A 27,693-nucleotide genomic window follows, 5' to 3' on the forward strand; every position below is an offset into this window, starting at 1 on the left:
ACTCCTTAAATCACAGAGGTGTGTCCCAGAGGAACTTTTTAAACCACAGAGGTGTGTCCCAGAGGAACTCCTCAAACCACAGAGGTGTGTCTGTGCTGTTTGAGGTGGTAATGACTGTTTTGTGATGTATTTTTTATGTCTTATTGTGAGTGAAGGGATTGCTTTACTGTACAGCAGGCACTCAAAGGCAGCCAAAGTTGACCCCTCTTTTTGGCTCTCTGTGCGGATTATTTCAGTACAGCTCACATGATCCCATGAGGACTGTACATGAATTTAACAACCTGGACAGTAGAGATGTCAGTCCACTTCACTCATTCCTCCCTGTTTTCCTGTTTGCCAGCCTACAATGAGGGGAGCACATGCAGGCTTGTTTTCACTCAATGTGTTTCCTGTTCTCTTCCCCGCAGCTGAGAGAATGAAGAGGAGGAATCCTGCTAGTTTGTAGAGTTCGTAGCAACAGAAGAAAAGGCCACACTGGCAGCCTTTCCAGCTCATGTTTTACGCCTCTATCTGCTGCCGAGCTCAACATGAGTTAGAAGGCATCTGAGATCACTGCCACAGCTGCCTTCCCCACTATCTGGAACGCCGTGTCTGACCGTGACAGCAGCATCATTAGGCCTGCTTCATGAGCCAGCAGGATGCGGCTGAGGTCCTCGTACTCTCCGAGCGCCTCCTCATAGCTTCACACAAGGGACAAGCTGACAATGTGGTCCAGCTTATCAACAAGGGCGCAAAAGTAGCTGTCACCAAGGTGAGTGAATGGTCCTGAGTGTGATAATCAGTTGATGTTGGTGGATAGTTCTGTAAATTTGTTTTGTTTGTAATTCAACCCCCTTACCAATGGGGCCCAAGAATGGCAGTGCCATTTTCTTGTTTTGTCTGACCAACAGTCAGAAGACCAAAGATACTCAATTTATGGTTACATAAAGGAAAAGCATCAAATACTCCCATGAGAGAAGCCACAGACAGGAAATGTTTGGCTTGCATGCCAGACATGTGACTCTTGAGCTGGTAGTGTCGGACAATCTTGAACCTACTCTTTCCACTCGTTCTATCTTCAGGTCAAAGTTCCTGTTCGTCCCATAATAGATTATAAATTAATTACAAAAAATACCATTAAAACTAATGACATTCTCATCAGCCTCAGCAGTACTTGTGATGCTAAAATTTTGCATGCTAACATGCAAAAATAGTAGTTAAAGGAGAACTTCGGTCGATTTAAACATGCAGCTTCATTGCTCAAGCTACCCTTGACTCGCGAGTACCATAGACGCGAACAAATTTGGTCCAGCCATTACAGAGCTCCGTGAACGGAGATGTAGCATTGAACGCTAACAGCATGGGGTCAGAACTTCACACTGTGTTTTAACCGTCTTAACATGCTCCACATCTCACACCAAAAGTTATGCAACATAAGCAGACACCTTAGCACACAGCACTGTAGCGTGTATGACTCAAAATGAATAAAAAAGTAGTTAAAACAGTGTGCTTGTGCAAGGAGCTACTTACCTGTTTGTTGACATCCGTGTGTTCCGGTAGCTAGACCAAACTAGTCAATCCGTCAAGCGTGCACTTACTCCCTCACTGGCGGAGACGGAAACGTATTCCAGCATTTTCGTGTTTATGTTCATAATGTACATGTCCATGTTACAGCCTGTCATGAGCCATGAGCCTTACAATAGCCTGTTAAGCCTGTTAAGTGCACACTCGATGGATATGCTAGTTTGGTCTAGCTACCGGAACACATGGATGTCAACAAACGGGTATGTAGCTGCTTGCACAAACACACTATTTTAACTACTTTTTTATTCATTTTGAGTCATACACGCTACAGTGCTGTGTGCTAAGGTGTCTGCTGATGTTGCATAACTTTTGGTGTGAGATGTGGAGCATGTTAAGACGCTTAAAACACAGTGTAAAGTTCTGACCCCATGCTGTTAGCGTTCAATGCTACATCTCCGTTCACGGAGCTCTGTAATGGCTGGACCAAATTTGTTCGCGTCTTTGGTACTCGCGAGTCAAGGGTAGCTTGAGCAATGAAGCTGCATGTTTAAATCGACCGAAGTTCTCCTTTAACAATCCACCCGTTAATCATTAGCAAGTATCATGTAGCACAGCTACCTCTACACAGAGCCTCACAGATCCACTAGCATGGTTGCAGATGCTTTTGATTGAGAAATGTAATCATATAAAATCAGAATCAGAAATACTTTAACAATTCCAGGGGGAAATTATTTTTGTAACACACTCCAGATCTACAAACAACATATATTGTACAAGCAACATCTATTAAGAACAAAATATAAATATATATATATATATATATATATATATATATATAGGGGTGGTTAATCAGCCCAATTTCCCGATTCGATTCCGATTATTGAAGTCTCGATTCGATTACAAATCGATTTTCGATTATTAACGATTATCGATTCGATTTTCAATTATTAACGATTATTGATCTTCCAATTAACATCAGTCAGCTGCTGAATTATTTTACTTATCTTGGGAGTAACACCTCACAGCACCTTCAATATTGTATAGTGTAACTGTAATATCAAAATTATTATTTTTTAATTTGTTTTAAATGTAGTGTTTCACTGTTAAAAGAAAGCTGCCAAGCTCAGCAGCCGGACTCATGTTAGAAGCATTGTTGGTGACGAGAACCAGGGCGTGTTTCTCTATTCCCCACTCGTCTGCCATTGCTTTGAGAAACTCACACATATTTGCGCTTGTGTGGCTATCATCCATAGCTTTCGTCTGAAGTACGTAGGACATTAGCTTCCATTAACTGCTGACATAATGAGCTGTAACGGTCACATATGAGACTGTTGCTCTGGATGTCCAGGCATCGCAGGTTATTGCTACCCTGTGAGCAGAGTTGAGGGACACTTGCACGGAAAGCTTTGTCTCCTTTTAAAGATTTGGAATCGATTTAAGTGTGAAAAAGCTCCGGGATGGAATAAGATATCTTGGCTCCAGACTGTGGACCATGTAGCGGAAGCCAGTACGAGGAGGACTCCAGTTTGTATTACTATTTAAAAAAAATATATATATTTTTTTTATTATTATTATTATTTTTTTAATCGATTTTTGGAAATTTAATAATCGAATCAATATTATAATCGTGATTAATCAATAATCGATTTTTTTCACCACCCCTAATATATATATATATATTAGGGCCGGGACTCGATTAAAAAAATTAATCAAATTAATCAGAGGCTTTGTAATTAATTAATCGAAATTAATCGCATTTTAATCGCATATAAATATTTGACCTGAGAACAGTGAGAAGCAATTTTTTTCACATGGATTTTAGTATACCATTGATTAATGACTGAATACATAAGCTTAAGCAACAAAACATTGTTTGGGGTTTTTTTTTTCAAGACCAACAGACCAGTGCAATTTTTGCCATAAAGTGTAGTAATAGCATATTTAGGAATACATTTCAGAGATTCAGGTAGCCTATAGGTAGGTAGACCTTCTGTAAACTATAACACTTTGTTTTTCAAGTAAAACACAATACTTTCAAGTACATTCAGAACATTGGAAACCCTGACTATTAGAAAACATCTATCTTCAGAGGCCATAACAGACTTTACCAACAGCTGATCTAAACAAATCAATTTCAGTCCAACTCTCTGTAAATAACCTTGGCCAAAACAATAAACAGTTCAACATAAAGTGCCAGTTGCAACAACAACATATTAAATAGTTGCTTAGCATTTAGGTGATACCTGAGGCTTGATATGCTGCGGTGATACGCAAACTACTTCTTGCATAATTTGCACACAACCGTGCTCTTATCTACGCTGCCATCCGTCCGCTTTTTAAAAACAAAATTTCCCATCCACGTGGCCAACCAGTGCGGTCTCATCTGCTTCTTCGTTCATTGTTGTTGTCTGAAGTCATGAACGCAGTGCTGGGCAAGCTACTCGAAAAAAGTGGTGAGCTAAGCTACAAGTTACTCTACATTAAATTAAGCTTCACTACACCAAAGCTACTCCCAAGAGAAATGTAGCAAGCTAAGCTACAGCAAAATGGCAAAAGTAGCTTAACTACATCAAAGCTATTTTTTTTTATATTGGAACAACTTCATTCCAAGTCAAAGCTATCTCAGTGATCAATAAAATTATCAATCAGATAAGCAGGCAAAAATGTTACGTTCAATTGTTTATTAAACAATAATTTGTGCTGTCACTATTTTGTATATTTTATTATTCAACTATCAATGCACACTTAATTCTAACATCCATGGACAATCATGCACCTTGCTACCACAGCAATATCCACCTGACTTACACTAGCACACTTGCTATATATATATTTATATATTATATATATGCAGCCCTAATATATAATATATATATATTTATATATTAGGGCTGTAACGATACACCAAACTCAAGATTCGGTTTGTGTCACGATTTTTGACCCACGGTTCGATATAAACCTCTTTTTTTTTTTTATTAAACTTTTTTTTTTATGTTACATTTCAATAACTTATGTATATGATACTTGTCTGATAGTATCAGAGGTGCAGTATTGTGGAGGGTGTGTCTATCTGATGGTCTGTTAACTGCACAGTTCCCTCACTCAACTTAATACAGAGAAGTGTCCCACAAAGCAACGTTACAGAACCAAACGAAGGTAACGTAGTAACTGTAACTGTCCATGTGTAAGTGTACGTGGAGAAGCGTCCTTCCTTCTGCCCGTCCTACCGAGTCCTTGTCACATTTCTGCCTGATAAACAGGGCCTGTCACTAGCAAAGAAAACTTTAACTCACCGAATGTTTATGATGAAAAAAAATCTCTGTGACGGTCAGCCCTCCGGACCGAGACATCAGTGAACTTTACCCCGGAAGACAGCCTCCGTCGGGTTTTGATTGACAGGGGAGACACCGGGGAAACCCCTTGAAAACACACACACGTCATTATCATGACATGTACCGTCACGTCTCTTTAGGAGCCGCAGCGCCGGCTTTCTGTGTGAATTACGTAGCGCTTCATTTTTACAGCGGTGTTTCGCTCCGTGTGAACGAACAACGGCGGAGAATTGGCGAACAACCGCTGCGGTGTTAATGTGGTGTTACTTGCAGCTCATAGGGCTGGATCTGGACTAGGGCTGAACGATATGGACAAAATTTCATATCTCGATATTCATGCCAGATATCTCGATATAGATACGTTATGACTACGGGGGCAGCTGTGGCTCAGTGGGTAGAGTGGGTCGTCTAGTGATCAGAAGGTCACCAGTTCGAATCCCGGCTCCCCCTAGTTGCATGTCGAAGTGTCCTTGAGCAAGATACTGAACCCCAAATTGCTCCTGATGAGCAGTTGGCGCCTTGCTGCCTTGCATGGCAGCCTCCGTCATCAGTGTATGAATGTGTGTGTGAATGGGTGAATGTGGCATGTATTGTACAGCTTTGAGCTGTCGTTAGACTGGAAAAGCGCTATAAAAATGCAGACCATTTACGGGTTCGGTGAAAACCAAGCATTTTTCAGAAAAATAAAGAGATTATTTTAAGCCATATACAAATGGTTGATAGAGAAATCTTAACTAAATAATCACTACCGAGACAAATATATTTGAAGTAACAACAGTAAAGGGAGGGAGAAGATCAAACGAACTATGTGCATTTTTACAAGATGAACGATGACATCCTAATCTGGAGAGAAAGAGTGAGAGTGAAGATCGAGACTCAGCAGCTTCAGGTTATCGCTGGTAAAGTACCAGTGGAATTTAGAAAGGCTAAGAAGTCAGAGAATTAACGGATCAAAACAGAGTAGACGGCAGCTATACGGTCTCAAATCCACAGAGCGAGAGGCCGTGGCGTCCGCTCCTGCGGCCCCAGCCAGCTCCCACACACACACCAGCCTGCCGCCTGCGCAGCCGCTCGGGAGGGCAGAGACCCCGGCGCTGCTGCAGAGGAGCCGTGGACTGCGATTACTCTGAGCAGCAGAAGAATTACAATATAATATATTTCTCGCCTTTCCCCTGATGATCTGAATAAGTCGCTAAATTTGTTGCTAGTCGCTATTTAGAAATAACGTCGCTAAGAGGGTCTGAAAAGTCGCTAAACTAGCTAGAAAGTGAGAAGGGTCTAGCTGCAGCCGCAGCCAAGCCAGAGCCGCTCCAAACCACGCCCATTACAAACCACGCCCATACAAAACACGCCCATACAACACTACGGTGGCTGTGGAGGCCCTGAGCACTTAGAAAGCAAACACAAAGGAAACAAAGCAATAACCAGATCATTTTTAACAACTTTAACGGTTGATTCACAACATTAAATGCTTTTCAATGCAAACAATTTGCTTGAAACTATAAACATATACAAAAATAGAAAGTTAAGTAATAAAAAAAATAAAAGATTGGGATAAAAGATTAATCTGATAAAAGATTATATAGGACTGCTAAATCTGGTGCATGCATCTTTTCATTTTTTATATAAGTGACTAATGTATGTGCACAAGGTTATTTTAAACTCAATAAAATTAAATATTTACAATAATAATAATAATAATTAGTAGTAGTCATTTCGATTAAAATAGGTTGTTTCCACCAGCCGTTTTTCTAAGAGCCACACTGTCACAGAGCTTGGCCTACTACATCAGATGCCATAATTATCACTCTAAGGTGATGATTTCTTATGGGTTAACAGAAAAGACTGCTGGCCCTTTGACACAAATAAAATGTATTTATGTATCTATAAATATGACCATACACAGGTCTTTAAAATATGTACCTCAAAACACAAAAGTTGTGACAAATGAATTAGCCAGCAACAACTTTTATTGGCAATAAAATAAAACATTATCATTTCACAGACTATTTTTTAATTCATCCTACATACATTCTAAAGCGTCTTTAAAAACTCCTCAGAGTCCAGAGCTCTTCTGAGTTTTCAGCATATTTTTCTAGTTGCTGTTTTGCCTCCTTGCTCATGTTGTTTGTCATGTAATGAGCCAACAGCCGTTTTTCACTGATGAGACAAAATGGAAGAAAATAGCGATTAGTAAAAGGAAATTCACACTGAGAGGCTGTCATAAACAAGGTAAAAAACAATACTTATAGGTATTAGCACTCTCCTTATGTATGTAGCATACCTCAAGTCATACTGCAGTCCACATTTATACACTTCTGTGGCTCTGTCAATGGAAAATGCATGGACAGCTGAAAGGGCATGGACTGTTGCCTGTGTCATGAGCCCATGAGGATGTAACTTTTCATGTGATGACCGCCTGTAAATATATATATTTCTTAGGAGAATGCTCAAAATAAATGTACGAACACTAGGCTAACAGAAAATGTTTCACTTAAATCATTCATTTAACATATTTGGACCAAAATGAGTTACACTATGTGACTTAAATTCCATTTTAAAACTCACTTCAAGATGTTGCAGTAGACCGTTATCCTGAGTGATGAACGTTACATGAAGGTCACTAGTGACTTTTCTATGGTGTTCAGCTTGCTGAGCCCTTTCCTAAAATCTGAGCAAACAGCATTCAGATGTTAAACCTAATTATTCTGGTTAAGTATATCAAATAAGATTTGTTGTTTGTTGATCCTTTGCATGTCCTCACCACAAGCCTGTGGAAAGATGCGTCTTCTCTCAGGATCCCAACGTCTCTGGTTGTGGTGACCACATCATGTTAGTCCATGCTGTCATTATAGTCCTCAAGTCATCAAGACACACAAAGTCATGACTTAGTGCACAGCTGTGAACACTGGATATGTTGTTCTCTTGGGTTAATCTTCACTCACATTAACATGCTCTCTGGGTGGAAAGCTGTAAGGCCTCTTGCTGTACATGTGCTCGGTGTCCTGTGAACTCTGAAGAAAGCAAACCATAATTGTGTCAGTTTGATTTATGGGGATCCAGGTAGGATTGACATTTGCACTTAAAATTATCGCACCCCCATTGCAAATTAGGTTTATTGACAAAATGTACAAACTTTCTGCTTTTTACAATAAAACAATCAAACGTGAACAATTTAAATGGATTCAAGAATACATCTGTCATTTTTGCAATAAATGTATTTGTATGTCACTTTCTGACATGCACTTAAACGTCACCGTTAACAAATCTCTAGCCAGTACAGTTATTTGAAGTGATATAAAACATGACCCTATTTTTTAATGTTTTTGTGTGTCAAAATAACACATTGATATGTTGAGTTAAATGATAATATTCTGCGTCTACGTGCCGTGTTCCCTCAATACTTCTGTTATCATCCCTTGCTCAGTCATTAACCTGATTTTCATAACGTAAAAGACTACACAAAATGGGTTTGCTTACGCACATTTTCAGTGTATCGGTTTGACGAAATGTGTTGTTTTTTTTTTTTTACAAATAGTCCGGTGTCTTTGAAAAACAGTCATTAATGCTCTTTCTGCCTGGCAAAAGACGTCTCAAACATTAAATTAAACGTCAACATCTTCCCAAAATGTAAACGACCTAACCTAAACCGGCATCTCCATCTTGTCTGCCTACAGGCGCTGCTGACAACTGCGGTTGGCGAACGTACGGTTAAAATGACATTAAGTGTTCAATGTTTACACCTCCTAACCGGGAACTTAAAAATAATATAAATGCGTCTCACCTGAACTGGCATTGCCGTCTTGTCTTGGCTGCATTTTCCTTCTTCTTCTTCTTCTTTGACTGCTTGCATTTGCTGCTGTGAGTTTAATCGTCCTTCCCGGCCACCGTAGCAACACGTAGGCGTAGTTTGTAGAGGCGTGGTTTGTATGGGGCGTGGTTTGTAGTGGCTTCGGGGGTCGCAGTGGCTGCAGTTGGGTATTATTGTAGAAAGTCGCCAAGTTGTGTGTGCGTCTCAGTCTCCGTCTCCCTCACTCCCGCCCTCGTATGTTTGTCATTGGTTGGCTTCAGCTGTCGATCCACAGCAAGCATGAAATAAGGTTTGTGGTTGGCTGGCCTTAGCGGTGCATTCAAGGGCAATCGTAAAAAGGATGTTTGTTGTGACTGCCAGAGCTGTACGTGCAGGGCGAGCGGGGTAATCTATATCGTTTATATCGTTGCTTTTTCGATATGAATATCTTGAATGTTCATATCTAGATATAGATACGATAACGATATATTGTTCAGCCCTAATCTGGACTGGAAGTTGTGTTGCGATTCTGCCTTCTCACAGCGCAAGACAGGTTTGTGGATCTGAGTGTCGCGATTTCGGCTTCGATACGTGTATCGTTACAGCCCTATATATATATATATAAAAGATAACATGATGATGATGGTGTTTAAATAATATGCAAAAAGTGCAAAAAAAAAAAAATGATTGTCCATGCTTGAGCCAGGTTACAGAAGGGGGGGTGTCTGACTATCTTAGGGAGGCGTTATAGAGTTTAATGACCACAGGCAGGAATGATTGCCTGTGGCGCTCACTGGTGCATCTGGGTGAGAGGAGTCTTCTGCTGAATGTGCTCATCTGCTGGGCCAGTGTGTCATAGAGAGGGTGTGTGACATTACCCAAGATAGACTGAAGCTTGGACAGCATCCTCCTCTCTGCTTCTCCACCACTACATCACTGGCCCTCCTGATCAGTTTGTTTAGTCTGTTGTTATCTGCGACCTTCAGCCCACTGCCCCAGCATGTGACAGCGAAGGAGATCTCACTGGCCACAACAGACTCATAGAACATCCTCAGCATCGTCCGGCAGATGTTAAAGGAGTCATCACCCGGAAATCGCAATTTCTCTCGTTAAATCATGCATATTGGTGTTGGACCTCTGTTGAAACTTGCCTGAAAAGCTGGAGTCTGAAAGTGGCATTTGTTTTCGCTTTGGCTCTTTTTCCGAACAGGAATAGCGCACAGCAGTGCGCGTTCCTAAAGCACGAAATTTTGACTCTGCTCCTGTGGTGACGTTACCACAGGAGGCTACTTGCATAAACATCAGCTCACAGCCGTCCTCAACCAGACTTTCTGAGTGAGCACGCCGAATCTGCTTATTTCTCTGTCATTTTCACGCCATACATCGTCACCGCCAGCATTAAAACTCAGGTCTTACATGTAAAGCACGAGTGTGAAAAGTAAGAAGGAAAAAAAAAAGAATTTACCATTCAGAGACATCCTGCTGTAAACGTGTCTCTTCCACCGTCTCTGCCTCTTCACTCTACCGTTCGGTTTCCGACTCTGGCTCGTACATAAATGCCTGAATTCCGTAAGGTTCGTCATTTAGTGTGTGCGCCATGACAGGGGGCTGTTTATGTTTTGGAGTCTGTGTGCATGCAGGCTCGCCCCCCATTCCGGCTCTGTCCTTCCTGCGGCCAATCAACGCGCGCCTCATTACATATTAATACAGTGCACATCCGGACCGGTCAAAACCTCGCGCATAATCTCGCGTGAGAAAGTCGCGGTATGAAAAAGTGTCAGAACAAGCTCTATGTTTGATTTTTTTTAAATTTTTTATTTTTAATAAGTTTTAAGAATTGATCCAAAGCGATCCAAGAGGGACTGGATATGTAAAAAACCAGGTGATGACTCCTTTAAAGGACCTCAGCTTCCTTAGTAAAAAGAGTCGGCTTTGGCCCTTTTTGTAGACCGCCTTGGTGTTTCTAATCCAGTCCATTGTTAAAGTATAGCCCCAGGTATTTGTATTCCCCAACAGTGTCCACAGGGACACCCTGGAAACAGGGGTCACTGGTGTTGTTGCCCTCCTCAGATCCACTATGAGCTCTTTTGTCTTTGTCACGTTGAGCTGCAGATGATTCAGTTCACTCCAAGTGACAAAGTTACCCACAACAGTCCTGTATTCATTCTCATCACCCCTTTCAATGCAGCCAACTATTGCTGAGTCATCAGAAAACTTCTGAAGGTGGCAGGACTCAATAGTTGAAGTCTGAGGTGAATAAGGTGAAGAGGAAGGGAGAGAGGACAGTCCCCTGTGGGGCCCCAGTGTTGCTGACCACCCTGTCAGACACACAGTTCTGTAGGCGTACGTACTGTGGTCTGCCCATCAGGTAATCAACAATCCAGGACACAATGGGGGCCTCAACCTGCATCGCAGCCATCTTCTCACCCAGTAGAGCCGGACGGATGGTGTTTAAAGCACTGGAGAATTCAAAGAACATGACTCTCACAGTGCTTGCCTGCTTGTCCAGAAGAGTGTAGACCCTGTTCAGCAGGTAGATGATGCCGTCCTCCACTCCCAGGTGGGGCGGATAGGCGAACTGTAGTGGATCAGTGAGAGGCCTGACCATAGGCCTTAGCTGCTCCAGAACGAGCCTCTCCAGGGTCTTCATGATGTGGGACGCCAGGGCCACCGGTCTGTAATCCTGAGGGCCACTGGGACGCTGCGTCTTTGGCACAGGAACGAGGCAGGATGTCTTCCACAGCACAGGGACCCTCTGTAGGTGCAGGCTCAGGTTGAATACTTGACTGAATACTCCACACAGCTGGGGGGCACAGGCTTTAAGCACCCTGGGAAAAACACCATCAGGGCCTGCAGCTTCGCCGGAGTGGAGTCTTGTCAGCTGTCTTCTCACCAGGTCAGGCGTGAAGAACACTGTAGAGGTGACAGTTGGGGGAGGGGTGAGGTCCTCAGGTTGTGGAGGACATGATGCAGAGCAGGGGGAGGTGTGGCATAGGTGGGTGTGAATTGAGGTGATGGGGGGCAGACACGGGGTCTGTAAGGAGGAGGAGTAGGGGTAGGTAAAGTGGCAGTTGTTGTTGGGCAGCCAGCAGCAGAGTCTTGTGGTAGAGTGCTGCAGTATCAAACCTATTGAAGAATAGGTGCAATTCATTGTAGGGCTGCCCCCAAATAGTCGACCAAGCACTGGTTGACCAAAAACTCATTAGCCGACCAAAATTTCATTGGTCGACTGGTCGCAGGAAAAAAACCAAACAAACATTTGGAGCCGTGTCTTGTCAAAATTAAGTCAAAATCTATGTGACTGGCCTGGCCTGTGTATAAAACGCTGGAGGGCTTTTAATTTGAAGTCGTGACACTCACTGTCAGTGTTTTTTATTTAACACAGCAGGTCCCTTCGACATCGCGGTTAGACAGTTAACAATTAATAGCCAACCATGTCGGGAAAGACGGGAAAGACTATTTGTGTGTACTGGGGAAGCTAAATTATCCAGCTCACTGTGTTTTAGGTATTGTGTAAATCTCTCTACAGGCGCATCCACTTTACTGCACACTTTACACATATGTGTGTGTGTATATATATATATATATAATATAATATATATATATATATATATATATATATATATATATATATATATATATATACGTCTATATATATCAGAGGAGGCTCGTCCATAGAGGCAGAGGAGGTTGGTCCTCTATTTTTGAGAGGCAAGAGGAAGATCCATTTTTTTTTTTAAGAAGGGTAACTGGTTGAAATAAATCATTACCAAATCTCAGTATCATTTATAAAATATTATATATATATATATTATATCATAAAAAAGTTTCTTCTTTGGAAGAAAATCCACTTAAAACGGTTGAACAGCGACAGCTGCAGACGGAGGAGACAGAGCAGTCTGAAAGAAAGAAAAAAAAACTGTCCGGAGAAATCAGAGCATCGCCGTCAGAAAGATAATTCATAGGTTTCGTTTCGTTCGTCCCGATAGAGGACATAACGTTAGCGCAGTGGATAGAGCAGTTACCTGCCACGCAGGCGGCCGGGGAACAAATCCCGGTAGGGGCACACATTGGTATTTTCTTTTGTCTTGTATATTAGCCATTTAATAAAATGTTTTTTAAAGAAGTCTTGTAAGTCATTGTTTTATTGCTTAATTTTCATTGAATATAAGAAAGTAGGGATAAGTAGTTGACTTGTATAAAATAACATGACACCGTGGACTGGTTTTCCTCCTGTCCTCCCCAATTTCTTCAGTCACCAGCCGCCACTGCCACTCCACACATCCCTCATGTTGTTTCGCTTGAGTTTGTTCTCCAGCTTTCTCCTGTAATTGTCTTTAGCCTCCCTGATTTTAAGCTTGAGTACGCCCTGCACTTTCCTCCCCTCATCATGGTTACCCTCTCTGAACACCCTCTTCTTCTCATTCAGGATGGCCTTAATGTCCTTAGTGAGGTTTATTGTTTGCGTAACAGGTTACAGTCCGAGCAGGGACATTGCAGTCCACACAGAAGTTTACGTAGTCCGTGATGCACTCTGTGAGCCCATCGATGTCCTCCCCGTGGGGCTCACAGAGTGCAGGCAAGTCAGTTACTTCAAAGCAGCCCTGCAGTGCCTCGTGAGCCTTCTCCGACTACCTCCTCACAGTCCTTGTGGTCATAGGCTTCCTCTTCACCAGAGGCACATAGCAGGGTTTGAGGTGAACCAGGTTGTGATCCGACCTGCCAAGAGGGGGGAGAGAAGAAGAGATGTATGCATCCTTAGTGTTAGCATACATAAGGTCCAGGGTCGTCTTCTCTCTGGTAGTTACCGCTCGCGTATGGTTTTAAAGTCTGCAGAACTGTCCATGGTTATGTGGCTAAGGTTTCCTGACATGATGATGAGGGCACTGGGGTGTTTCGTTTGAAGCTTGAAGATGATGGTGTGTATGGTGCTGCAGGCAGATGTTAGGTTTGCAGAGGGAGGGATGTAAAGGACAACAATGATGACATGCGGGATCTCTCTAGGCAGATGGTATGGACGGAGTCCAACGACCAGCAGTTCAACATCCGGGCTACAGAGCTTTTCTTTAATTGTGATGTGACCAGGATTACACCATCTGCTATTCACTAGAATGGCAAGCCCCCATCCTTTCCACTTACCGCTCTCGGTACAATCCCGGTTGGCCCGGACGGTGTGGAAGCCATCCATGGAGACGTTCTGGTCCGTAATATCCCTGTGCAGCCATGTCTCAGTGAAACACATCAGACTGCATTCCCGGTACTCCCTGTGGCTCCGCGTTAGCACCGTTAGCTCGTCCATTTGTTGCTAAGAGACCATACATTAGAGCCCTGCGCAGGACTGTTTTCTTCATCCCGCTCCTGCCCGCTCCCGCTGAATTTCTGATTACCGCCCGCACCCGCAACGTGTGTGTTACACTCCCGCCCGCTCCTGCAATGTGTATGTCCACTCCCGCCCGCACCTGCAAAACTCTGAGAATTTATGCCCGCACAATAATAGAAATGCATTGATTTTGTGTCTTCTCCTGTCCCGCAGGAGAAAACACGTCATTTTATAGGCTATTAATAAAGAGACTCATGGGGTTGTTTGTTTCGTTTCCCTGGGCTGCGTGTCTTTTGACACACTGGTCAGGAATAGCGCTCCTATTTCGTTGTTTTCATTTAGTTTTTAATGAAATAAAGGCTGTTTCATATTCTATTCTCCTCCTCTGTATTTTATTTATTTTTCTACCTTTAGGTTAAGGTCTCTTTTCTAAGACAGACCTGAATAAGAAACAATAATGAGAACACAATCAGCAGACAACGGTAGGCCTACACAATAAATGTTAGTAATTGAGAAGCTTTTCCTAATGTCAGACTTGCCTTGCTTATTTTTTCTGTTGTAGAGACCTTGTTTTAGCTTTTTTTCTACTTCATTTGTTGACTCCTTCATCCTGTCGTTCCCGCAGTGTTTGTTTTAGCCGCCCGTTCCCGCCCGCACCAAAGTTCAAACCGCCATGCTCCCTTGAGATTTGGGTTGGGTCCCGCGGGACCCGGCGGGACCCAATCCCAATGCAGCCCATGGCGAGGGAAGACATGGCTTAAATCTTCTCCTCTCCATAAGCCTGTCCCATTACGACCCTTCTCTCCTCCCCCGCAATGCTTCCCTACTCTGCATCCCCGGTGTGTTTTTCTCCAGAGTTCACCACACTGTATCCCCTGGTTTTAAACTGTCATCCGTCATTCTAAGAGGTTGTGTTGAGACCCAGTCCAATGTCCAGCTGTGTTCACTGTGAGACAGCTGAGCCTGTTTGAGAGGAAACTCCCTCAGTCATTTAAGGTTGCAGTATGGGCAGACTCCTGTCAAGTATAGGGCTGTAACGACACACGTATCAAAACCGAAATCGCGACACTCAGATGCACAAACCTGTCTCGCGGTGTGAGAAGGCAGAATTGCGACACAAGTTCCTGTCCAGATCCAGCCCTATGAGTAACAATAAGCTGTCCATTTCACACAGAGACGACGCATTAACACCACAGGTGGTTCACCAATTCTCCACCGATGGTCGTTCACTCAGAGCGAAGCACCGCTGGAGTGAAGACGAACCGGAGAAGACGCATAAAAGCCGCAGCCGCGGTTGACCAATTCTCCGCCGATGGTGATTCACACAGAGCGAAGCATCTCCGCCGTATCGCTGTAAATTCACACAGAAAGCCGGAGCTGCAGCTCCTAAAGAGGCATGACGTGTGTCAATAACCCTGTCAATCTTGCAGGACGGAGGTTATTTTCCGAAAGTTCCCTGAAGTCTCGGTCAGGAGGGCTGACGGTCGCGGAGATTTTTTTTCATCACGAACACTCGGTGAGTTAAAGGTTTTTGCCGGTGACAGACGCTGTTTTTCGGGCAGAAATGTTGCGAGGAGTCGTAGGACAGGTGGGAGGATGGACACTTCTCCACTATATCTGTGGTATCTTTTTCCTCATATAAGTTGCCAAAGACAGTTACAGTTACTACGTTACTTTTGTTTGGTTCTGTAACGTTGCTTTGTGGGACATTTCTGTTTATTGAGTTGAGTGAGAGACCTGTGCAGTCATCAGACTGTTAGACACGCCCTCCATATGCGCAGCTGGCTCATCCATTCACACCGGTTCAGTTTCCCAGTACTGCGCCTCTGATACTATCAGACGAGTTTCATACAGAAGTTATTGAAATGTTACAAAAATAAAATGTTTAATTTTATTCTAAAAAATCGAGGTTTGTATCGAATCGTGGGTCAAAAATCGTGATACAAACCGAATCGTGAGTTTGGTGTGTCGTTACAGTCCTAGTCAGTGTTGGGAAGATTACTTTGGAAATGTAGTTGGTTACAATTACAAGTTACCCTGTTGAAAATGTAATAGTAGTGTAACTATTTCAATTACTTTCTCAAAGTAATGTAACTAATTACATTTGATTACATTTTGATTACTTTTCTTAATTTTGAATGAAATCTCTCAACTGCTAACCATTTTCACATTTTAAGACCTATAGTGTGATAAGCCTTTCAGTTCAAAGGTTTAACCATATATTATGAGTCTGACCTTAGGAATACTTTTAGTTTCTTACAAATGACACCAATCACCAATTTTTGATAGAACTAAATGTGTTTTTTAAGACCTAACCTGTTCTGTTTAGCTGTTTAGGTCACACTGAATGCAGGCTCAGAACCAACTGGTCAGCTTTATTTCTACGGTTGGTGGCCTGTATTGTGGTGTCTGCATCCTTGGGTGTCATTTTACTCCCATTTTATCACTAAGTTGTGTGACTCATGGATTTGGTCTAGTGTTTGTGGCCTTGTTTATGTTTTTAAAGGTGGCTGAGATGGTGTGACTTTCCGACCAGATATCAAATCTCTTCCGTTATTGTAAGGTAAATTAATTAACAAAACACTTTTTCTGTGGGCTCGTCTGCATCTCTAGAGGATAAGGGTTAGCAGGACTAGATCGCTTACACATGAGCACACACAACCCCATCATGTTTCTCATCATGTTTCAAACTTATGCTAATGCAAATAATTCCAGCAGCTCGAGATTCAGTCAGGCAAATAATTTAGTGCCAATGTATTTGCTCATCCTCTGCTGTAGTTGCTCCAGGCTGTCTCAGTGCTCTCATCATTTTGGTGAAGCGTGCTTGTGTGGATGTCATACAGGGATATGCTTAGACACTTCTACTTAATTACACTGTGTGATCTTAGAGCTGAAGACATATCACGATACTTATGTTGGATTCTTACTAGGGGTGTCACGATTCTCCAAATCCTCAATTCAATTATATTTTCGATTGTAAGGTCACGGTTCAGTTCGATTCGATTTGATTCTCGATATTACATTTATTTATTTTTCAATTACAGAGCTCCGTGAACGGAGACGTAGCATTGAACGCTAACAGCATGGGGTCAGAACTTTAGACTGTGTTTTAAGCGTCTTAACATGCTCCACATCTCACACCAAAAGTTATGCAACATCAGCAGACACCTTAGCACACAGTACTGTAGCGTGTATGACTCAAACTGAATAAAAAAGTAGTTAAAACAGTGTGTTTGTGCAAGGAGCTACTTACCTGTTTGTTGACATCCGTGTCTTCCGGTAGCTAGACCAAACTAGTCAATCCGTCGAGCGTGCACTTACTCCCTCACTGGCGGAGACGGAAACGTAATCCAGCATTTTCGTGTTTATGTTCATAATGTACATGTCCATGTTACAGCCTGTCATGAGCCATGAGCCTTACAATAGCCTGTTAAGCCTGTTAAGTGCACACTCGATGGATATGCTAGTTTGGTCTAGCTACCGGAACACACAGATGTCAACAAACAGGTAAGTAGCTCCTTGCACAAACACACTGTTTTAACTACTTTGTCATTCATTTTGAGTCATACACGCTACAGTGCTGTGTGCTAAGGTGTCTGCTGATGTTGCATAACTTTTGGTGTGAGATGTGGAGCATGTTAAGACGCTTAAAACACAGTCTAAAGTTCTGACCCCATGCAGTTAGCGTTCAATGCTACGTCTCCGTTCACGGAGCTCTGTAACGGCTGGATCAAATTTGTTCGCGTCTTCGGTACTGGCAAGTCAAGGGTAGCTTGAGCAATGAAGCTGCATGTTTAAATCGACCGAAGTTCTCCTTTAAAGCCCTCTAAAGTTGTGGTGAGGATATCATAGAAGTGGAGCAGTGAGGCTGTGGAGGATCTTTGTGCCTGCCTAGAAAGGCGGTAAGACTGTGAAATGACTGTACTCTGAGAGTCATCAACAGCAGCTCCTCACTAAGGAGTCCTACTGTTGTAGGCTGCTGTCCTACTGTTCTGTCCTTTCGCTTCCTGGCCAACGGGACCTCAATTGGGGGCATAACATCAGTATAGTGGACAGTATGTCCGCCTGTCACGCGGAAAACCGGGGTTTGATTCCCCGACGGGGAGAGTTGTGTTTTCTTCCAGCTACTGATGATTGACCAAATCTGTAAAATGACATCACCACATATGTCTTTGTGCCCAAAGGATTTAGCTTCCCTGTTAACACGAAGAATCAGGACTTGACGTGGTGTTCGCAGTGCTATACATGGCGGGGTTTTCTGATGGTTTGCCAGACAAGGGTTTGATTTGCACACTCACCAGTAATACGCTCAGAGTAGTATTTCCGCCTGGTTTCAAACCGGGGACCTCTGGCGTGTTAGGCAAACGTGATGACCACTACACTACGGAAACCGCACGAGGGACGTGGTATTTGCATACGTACAGCATAAATCGGAATTGCAAATTGTGCCCATTCATTGCCCATGAATAGTTCTGATTGTAAACGACACATTCAACAGCGATCAAAGAGCTTTCAGTACTGTAAGTTCCAGAGCAATGCATGTTTTGTCCAGTGTAATTCTGTTTGACTAAAAAGTCCAGTGCGAGCAGGTAGAGGGATAGGCGGTGAGACGGTGAAACGACTGTACTTTGGACGTTTTCAACAGCGGTGGCGCGCTAACGACACTGCTTTATGCTGGAGAAGTGTAAACGACTGTACTCTGAGAGTCGTCAACAGCAGCTCCTCACTAAGGAGTCCGCCTCCTTATGGAGAGGTTTCAGACAGATCCCCAACTACAAAGCTCAAGCCCACCAAGCCGCTAACGACTTGCTCCGGGCCAATGACCATGGTGAGTTCTACTGCTGTCCTACTGTTCTGTCCCTTCGCTTCCTGGCCAACGGGACCTCAATTGGGGGCATAACATCAGCTGAACATGAGCAAAAATGCGTCACTGTCCTTCAGTGGAAGCGCTTCCCGGTACGTCTCGGCATATTCTCTGAAGCGGCCCGAGCAGCCCGCTCACGAGCAGAAGCTGTGGCAGAATCGGTCCTCGTTAGTATAGTGGACAGTATCTCCGCCTGTCGGGGTTCGATTCCCCGACGGGGAGAGTTGTGTTTTCTTCCAGCTATTGATGATTGACCAAATCTGTAAAACGACATCACCACATATGTCTTTGTGCCCAAAGGATTTAGCTTCCCTGTTAACACGAAGAATCAGGACTTGACGTGGTGTTCGCAGTGCTATACATGGCGGCGTTTTCTGATGGCTTGCCAGACAAGGGTTTGATTTGCACACTCACCAGTAATACGCCAAGAGTAGTGTTTCCGCCCGGTTTTGAACCAGGGACTTTTGGCATGTTAGGCGAATGTGATGACCACTACACTACGGAAACCACGCGAGGGAGGTGGTATTTGGATATGTACAGCGGAAATCGGAATTGCAAATTTTGCCCATTCATTGCCCATGGATAGTTCTGATTGTAAACAACACATTCAACAGCGATCAAAGAGCTTACAGTACTGTAAGTTCCAGAGCAATGTACGTTTTGTCAAGTGTAATTCTGAATGTTTGACTAAAAAGTCCAGTGCGACTACGTAGAGGGAAAGTTGTTTCCGCCCGGTTTGAACATGGGACATTTCGCGCCGAGCTTAAAGCTCTCTAAAGTTGTGGTGAGGATATCACAGAAGTGGAGCAGTGAGGCTGTGGAGGATCTTTGTGCCCGCCTAGAAAGGCAGTGAGACAGTGAAACGACTGTACTTTCCCAGAGGAAACGAAAATTGGAAAAGAGATCTCAGTAGTGTCTAATTCCTTTCTCCTAGACAACTATGAGATCTATGTGAGACCAAAGTGAGGCTGTGGCTGATTTCTCCTGTTTCTAAATTGTTTTTCCTGAGAAACAGGTGTAGAAAATCTCAACTGGGGCTCCCTGTAAGTTTCAAAGGAGATCTCATCAAGCTCTCAATGAAGTTTCAGAATGTCTCCCCAGTGCTTGAAAGGAGCAAGGTTTAAGCGGTAAAGTCTCAAGTCTGACCTATTGCTCCTAAGGAATTTTAGGAGAAACAAATGAGAAATGTTTGAGACCAAAAAAGACTACAACGAGATTGAAATGAGAACTCTCATTGGGCTCCTTTACGGCTCCATAGCCATAAAGGAGCAAGCTTTGAGCAGTAAAATGTTCCTCTGGGTTGGAAGTCTTCAACAGTGGAGGCGCGTTAACGACACTGCTTTATGCTGGAGAGGTGTAAACGACTGTACTCTGAGAGTCGTCAACAGCAGCTCCTCACTAAGGAGTCCGCCTCCTTATGGGGAGGTTTCAGACAGATCCCCAACTACAAAGCTCAAGCCCACCAAGCCGCTAACGACTTGCTCCGGGCCAATGACCATGGGGAGTTCTACTGCTGTCCTTTCGCTTCCTGTCCAACCGGACCTCAATTGGGGGCATAACATCAGCTGAACATTAGCAAAAATGCATCACTGTCCTTCAGCGGAAGCGCTTCCCGGTACGTCTCGGCATAGTGTTTTAAGCGGCCCGAGCATCCGGCTCACGAGCAGAAGCTGTGGCACAATAGCTTCTTAGTTAGTAAAGTGGACAGTATCTCTGCCTGTCATGCCGAAGATTGGGGTTCAATTCCCCAGTGGGCAGAGTTGCGTTTTCTTCCAGCTATTGATGATTGACCAAATCTGTAAAACAACATCACCACATATGTCCTTGTGCCCAAAGGATTTAGCTTCCCTGTTAACATGAAGAACCAGGACTTGACGTGGTGTTCGCAGTGCTATACATGGCGGAGAAATTCATTTCGACTAAGGTCATTAAGCAAGGGGGTAAGACATCGGCCAAGACACAGAGCAATAATTGCCAGCAGAAAGCAGAGGTGGACATAGAAGATGAGGCACAGCTAGCTAATAATTAGCGGTCAAGGCTAACAAGCAGCAAGGTGTGATGAACTACGCAAGCCTTGAGCGGAGAAATGACTGATTTGGTGCTTATTCTGCAAGAATTTCGAGGACTCCGCCAAGTAACCAAATAACATAAGGGATACTCAAAGAAGATATTTTGAAGGCGAACAGAAGATTGGATGAAGCAGATCGGCAAATCGAGAAAGCAGAGGAGATGATTCAAAACTTGAAGAAGTTATGACGGAGATGCTAAAGCTGTGTATGAAGCTAGGGGATGAGCTAATAGACTTGGAGAGTTGCTCCAGACATGAGAACATGGGGATTTATGTGGTGCGAGAAGGCGTGGAAAAGGAGTCACCAACGATGGTCACATTTGCGGTAAATTTACTCAGTGAATGTCTCAGACTAACCGAAGACGGGCCTGACTTACAGATTCAAAGAGCGCACGTTCAGCAGGGCTACAACCACCTGAGGACGTACCACATCATAGACAGTTCTCAAGATCCAAAACAAAGAGGCATTACTCCACATGGAATGGCAGGGAAAGGGATTCACCTGGAAAGACTACCACATAAACCTGTTCCACGTCTATAATCCTCTTATCCTCAAAAAATTAATAGAATATGCAGAGGTCCATGAGGTCCTGAAAGATGACAAAGTTCAATTCCAGACTCTCTTCCCAGGTTAGGCTGTAGGTGAGACACAAAGATGGAACCAAAATCTACGATACAATAGAGGATGCAGCTGAGGACCAGGCGAGCAGCGAGAATAACATTGGAATAGTAACACAACTATATCTATTGGTAGAGACCCACTAGACTGTAACAAGGTTTGTTTGGGGTCAACTTTCACTTTACTGTGCCACTGCCATCCCTAAGGGCCCCTTTAACTGGACACATGGGGAAAGTTTCATCTTGGAGCCTTTACCTGAGGCTCAACAGAGTGAGGCTTACAGACCCCTACATAGGAAGTCACACTGACTATTTATGTTAAGGTGTATGTCATTCAGTGTAATGTTCGTTCTTTATTCATTTTGTTCACTCCCTCTTGGTTTTAGAGTGGAGGAGGGAGGTTACTAAGTTTAAGTGTGCAGTTGAGCTGGGTGTCACTTATAAAAGACCTATAACAATGGTTTCACTCAATATGAACGGGGTAATAAACCGAAGCAAGAGGGGGGACATTTTATTAAAACTATAGAAAGGTGAAATCCAAATAATATACCTGCAAGACACTCACTTTGAACCTGGTAGATTGAATAAATTGGGAGTTAAACGTGTACTTTTCCTCCCACAGACTGGGGGGTGGAGAGGAGAGACAATTTTTGATATCCAGTGCTGTAACTTATGAACAAATATTTGAATATAAAGATAAACATATTTAAACATAAATTAAAGCTGCAAGCAGCGATGAGTGGGCCCTCACAGTCCCCACACGCTGTGTAACTGGCGCCATTGCCCTATTATTGTGTACGCATCTTTTAGCTGTCTGTGTTTTGTACAGTGCAGGAAGGGGTTAAATTTCATTTCCAACATGTCGTGTCCAACATGTGGCGCTGTGACTATGACTGTATATTGGCCTATGTGTTCAGGGCTGGACTCTTATCAGACATGTGAAGTTTGGTCCAGATAAGAAGTTGTTCCTTTATGATTTGGTGGCCTGCTCCTGCCAGTATTAAATAATGTACACTGCAGTCAGAAGAACTCTGTGCAGTCTACATAAAAGGAAAATGGACTACAGGTGAAAAATCCCTGAAACTAATTTGACGCTGTCGGAGGGGTGTGCTCACCTTTTAGTTGCATGTCATTGTGTAGTGTATTATATGGAGGAGAAAAACTATAAATGTAAATGTCATGTCAATAGTATGTTTGTCTGAATTCCTGTGTCCAGCAGGTGGCACTATGGATATGATACAGTATTGATGCATGGAGGTATTCAGGGCGACATAGTATACATATGTGATGAATTTGGTGTACATTGGAAATTGTATGGTGAAGTTATAAGGACTTGATGCTTTATGGCGAAGCATGAAAATGGACCGCACCATGACACCCACAATGTTTGACATAGGCAAAAGCTTTTGATGCATTTTTATGTTCAAGGTCTGAGGATGATACTGAGTGAATTGGAAGTCTGTGGTATTCAATCTGTATGAGTTCGTTAAAGTGCAAGGCATGGAAATGGATCGGAACTTTGAATGAAAATTGCCGACTTCCTGTTGGAGTGACAGTTTGGTACCCAGATGTTTTTTGTGCGTCTGGGGATGATGATGATGATGCATACCAAATTTTGTCAATGTATGTGCTTGTAGGAGGCAGGGCTTGGATTGTTAATATTCCAGTGGGCACTATAGAGTCCCCTGGTAATGCCTCTCGTCAACTATCGTCACGAGGGCATTGGCAATGATTCTATCAAGTTTCGTCTTAATCCAACCAACCGATGTGGAGATATAAAATAGTTCAATTTAAACAGCGCCACCTAGTGGTCATCGGCCAAAATTTTGCACAGAACCTCATGGGGAAGTAGTCACCTGAGTTTTCTGTCATTCGGACACACCAATGTGGAGATATGCAACACTTTGTGTTCTGAGCAAAATGTACAAGAAGTTGTTATTTAATAACTTGAGTATTGTTTAGAACAGTGGTTCTTAACCGGTGGGGCCCGCCCCCCTGGGGGGGCGCGGACACTCTCCAGGGGGGCGCGAGTAGGTTACAGGATAGGAGGGAAAAAAAAATCACGAAAATTCCCCCCATGTCGACATGCAAGTGGTTGGACTATTAAACACACAAACAAATCATCGTTCTGGCGATTTTTATGCGTCTACCAACAAATCTATCTTTTACTGGTGTTACTGGAAACTTTTGTGGTGTTTGGAGACTCTGACCTGAAAGCACGTATCACTCTGCAGTTACTGTGCTCGACGAGCAGCGGGAGCTGCCGTGAGTCCCTCCCCCGTCCAAAAGCACTCCCAGGTGGTCAGTCTCTCAGTACCTCGCGCAGCAGTCCAGCCTGCAGTCAGAGCAGAGAGGAGACACACAGCACTCCGCGTCCAGGCTGCGTATGGCCGCCCCCGTCCCAGCCCAGGCTTACAGAGCGGGGTGTAAATGTACCTTATATTACCAAATAATAGCCTGGTTTCAATTAACCACAGGGTCCCTTTAAACGCAGAGTGCAGGTGTAAAGTTTGATAAATAACCAAATAAATGCTGGGTCTAATTCATTTATTTTTTTTAAATCAAGAAAGAAGAAGTGACCACTGACACTGCACGTTTTTCTTCTTCGCCTTCTTCACATATTGTGCTTGCTTCCTGTCAGTCAGCATCACATTAGTGATCGCCATAGCTCCGGTGCAGCAAAAAATAAAAAGTACGACTTGAAATTCAAACTTTCTGTTGTAAAATATGCAGAGGAAAACTCGGGAGTGCCGCTAGATGTTTCTCTGTCGGCCCCAAGAGAGGGAGAGATGGGCGAAAAAATCAAACGGAGCTTCAGAGTCTGTCCGAGGAGGACAGCAGCAGGGCCAGGCTGCCTGCTGGAGGGAGGAAGAAGGCTAGCGAGGAGCCTGAGATAAACATGCGGGGATGAGTTATCAGCAAACGGGCACGCCACGAGAGAGTGTCCCGCAAAATGATCAGGGCAAAATAAATGTCCGCCACCGTCAGTGACAGCAGAGATGAGGAGTTTGCAGCGAGTGCTGGTTGGCTGAATCGTTTCCTCCGCTGCAACAACTTCACTTGCAGAAGGATGCCAGAGAATTCACAGAGAAGCTGGAGAAGTTTGTGACATTTTCATTCCGGATTTGTGAGAGGAAGGAATTAAATGTTATAATAACTTTTTGTCAGGAGGGTGCACAGATGCTGTGTGCAAAGTTTGGTGCAAATCGGTGAAATTGCCTGGGAGGAGTTCGAAAAAGTAGGTTTGCGACATTTCGCGAATTTGTGGAAAAAACGGTCCGCGGAAATGGGCGTGGCCTATATCACAAAAATCAGCACAATTCAGTGAACGTGTGGGTATAAGGTTTTTGAATGTGCGACAAAGTATATGTGAGTTATAAGCCAAAACGCACTTTCCTTGATTATACTGCCACCTAGTGGTGGAAATTCAGAACGACAATAGATTATGAAATTTTTCGGCAGGTGTGAGATATATTCCAAGTTTGGTGAGTTTTGGGGTATGTTCAGGCAGTGAAAAATGCGATCATTTGGGACAAAAAATCGTCACTACAAAACAATAGGGACCTTGCAGGTCGAGACCTGCTCAGGCCGTAATAAATGTAGATTTGTTATAATTACAGGCAAAATAGAGGGTATGTTGATGAGTCTGTTTAACATGTATGTTCCTCCTGGTAGTACTGGTCCTTTTATAAACATTTATTGAACTAATGACAACAAAAAGCTCAGTGATCCTGATATGTGGTGACGACTTTAACATTAGACAAAACCTGAAGATGGACTCCTCCATTGGAAAGTCTGAAGCAAAGAAAAAAAATAGTAAAAGAATTAATACTTTGATGCATGAAATTGGTATTGTAGATGATGGAGAGAGGTGAACCCAATGGGTCAAGACTACACACACTACTCATCCGCTCATGAAATCTATTCTCAGATAGACTACTTTTTTGCCTTTACAGATTAGATAAAAGTGAAATATAGGGGGAGTCGCATGTTTTTTTGCTTGCAAACACTAACTGCTTGCAGACACTTTGACCGATAAGCCAGTTTGACCGTCTCTTCCTGCAACAAACGCTCAGCAAACGTGATGGCAATGTTTGGGAAAAAGCGTGGCGGACATTATTTACCGTAAGTCTGGTTTTACTTGGCCTATCAACACAATTTAAAAATTGGTATATAGTCCGAAGGCCGCGCCAACACATAAGTCGGCACCTAGAGTCACTGAGGCTCCGTCTTGCTGCTACGTCATCTTAAACTGGTCACGTGATTTGGCCATGTCGGTGCGTCCGTCGACTCAGGAGGGTGGGGCGGGGGGTGGGCTCTGCAGTGACTGGCTCCGGTGCGCACGTGGCTACAGTGGATATGGTTGACAATAGGCGAGTTCAAGATCAAGCAGCGCTGAGCAGTGCTGCGCAGTGCTGCCTAAATCGTGATGCATGCTGGTTAAAATGTGTCCACGATGACCTGGATGGGAGTGGTTTCTGCTCCGCATCTGATGTCACATGACCTTAAGTTATCGCGGGAGCAAGGCTGCTATGACGTGTGTTTCGATGAATTTCCATATCCATAAGGCCTGTGCCTCTTTTCTACTCAAATATCAAATACTTTCAGATCAGTAGAAGCCGTGTGGGATAGTCACCATGAATAAACCTATAAAATCCTTCATCTGACGCAACAACCCTGAAAGATGTCGTCAGTAAACTGCTCAGTTCTGTCAGCTGAGGGTGATGATGGAGAAGTGGTCAACTGCTGTGTCCAGTGTTATCTGTACTATCCACTCTTATTAATTAACCCTTTCTGTTCCCGTCACATTAACAATACAAAGAATCATCCTGAGCTATTTTGCGTGTGATGAGATGGCGCAGCAGGACAAGGCATCCGATTCAGTCATTTGTTCTGATTATTGTATTTCATTCATTCAGTGAAATGTATTTCATTCATTGTGAAAAATGTTGCTATGAGAAAATGCTTCATCTTATGTGTCTACAGTTATGCTTATTTGTTAAATGTAGTCAGCAAATTCCCCTCAGCTGTGATATAATCATGCACCTAAGCACAGTTGTCATCATAATAATGAATAACCGTTGTAATTGTATTGTATTGTTATTAGGCAAGACTTACTATAATGTACCAGATAGACAAAGTTCAAATGTATTTAATGGTGACATTACAAGGAAAACAGAACATGATCATTTACAGTAAGACAACATTTAGGCTCTTCATCTACTCTTGATGAGCCACTGTGTGACCGTTTGAAGTGAAGCAATTACAAAGTATCCAAATTTGAAGTTGTTATTGTGACAAAGCTGTCACATTCTGTTGTCTCTAAATATGAACTGTCTGTCTGTATATATATATGTATGTGTGTATATATATATATATATATATATATATATATATATATATATATATATATATATATATATATATATATATATCAGAGGAGGCTCGTCCATAGAGGCAGAGGAGGTTGGTCCTCCTCTATTTTTGAGAGGCAAGAGGAAGATCAATTTTTTTTTAAGAAAGAGTAACTGGTTGAAATAAATCATTTCCAAATCTCAGTATCATTTATAAAATATTATATATATATATTATATCATAAAAAAGTTTCTTCTTTGGAAGAAAATCCACTTAAAACGGTTCAACAGCGACAGCTGCAGATGGAGGAGACAGAGCAGTCTGTGAGAGGAGCAGGGAGCAGGAAGGTGGGGGCTAGAGGAGGACGGAGGGCTTCTGTCCTCCGTGGGAGGGATCTCCTTCCATTCACTCAGTGCATTAAGGATTTTTTCATGCTGATCTATGATTGGCTAAGACACGTAAAATGACGCACTAAGGGAGGACGTCCTCCTTTACCAATCAGCAACCAGAATGCAAGATTGACAGCAGGTTGGTCCAATAACAGTTCCTAAATTTCATTCTCACATTTATACACAAATCCGGGGCGAAATCTATCGGCGCCGCCATCTTGCCTGCCGCCATTACTGCGTGGCTGCGGACTGTGACTTGCCGGTGCCCTCTAATGGATTTTCACTGGAAGCATCCTGCTCGTGAAAACGTCAGGTGACTTTAAACGCCGGATTCAGGTGTATATTTTGATAAATAACCGCCGGTTCCAAATAAATGTCGGGTCTAATTATTATTATTATTTTTTATTAAAGAAGGAGACGTGACCGCTGACACTGCACGTCATTTCTTCTTCGC

The 27,693-nt window shown here is 43.2% G+C and overlaps 1 protein-coding gene, 1 long non-coding RNA gene and 2 other non-coding genes across 6 annotated transcripts in view; 1 reads left to right on the forward strand and 3 right to left on the reverse strand.

The window, feature by feature from the left end:
* ankrd6b (ankyrin repeat domain 6b) overlaps window positions 1-27,693 on the forward strand; it is a 188,744-nt gene that overhangs the window by 57,430 nt on the left and 103,621 nt on the right. For all 3 annotated transcript variants that reach the window (XM_030404994.1, XM_030404992.1, XM_030404995.1), the window contains one exon: window positions 408-751. In XM_030404994.1, coding sequence (XP_030260854.1) covers window positions 626-751 — 126 coding nt within the window. In that variant the 5' untranslated portion in view covers window positions 408-625. The remainder of the gene's footprint in view (window positions 1-407; window positions 752-27,693) is intronic.
* On the reverse strand, window positions 6,784-8,823 carry LOC115573911 (uncharacterized). Its single transcript, XR_003982376.1, has 5 exons — window positions 8,620-8,823; window positions 7,600-7,849; window positions 7,404-7,506; window positions 7,120-7,254; window positions 6,784-6,995 (listed from the first exon to the last, which is right to left on the reverse strand). It is a non-coding gene; the product is annotated as an uncharacterized LOC115573911 (long non-coding RNA).
* On the reverse strand, window positions 18,264-18,336 carry trnav-aac (transfer RNA valine (anticodon AAC)). The gene has a single exon. It is a non-coding gene; the product is annotated as a tRNA-Val (tRNA).
* trnav-aac (transfer RNA valine (anticodon AAC)) lies at window positions 19,244-19,316 on the reverse strand. Its single transcript has one exon. It is a non-coding gene; the product is annotated as a tRNA-Val (tRNA).

This window comes from Sparus aurata, chromosome 22 (assembly GCF_900880675.1).
Source record: "Sparus aurata chromosome 22, fSpaAur1.1, whole genome shotgun sequence".
NCBI classification, from domain to species: Eukaryota; Metazoa; Chordata; class Actinopteri; order Spariformes; family Sparidae; genus Sparus; species Sparus aurata.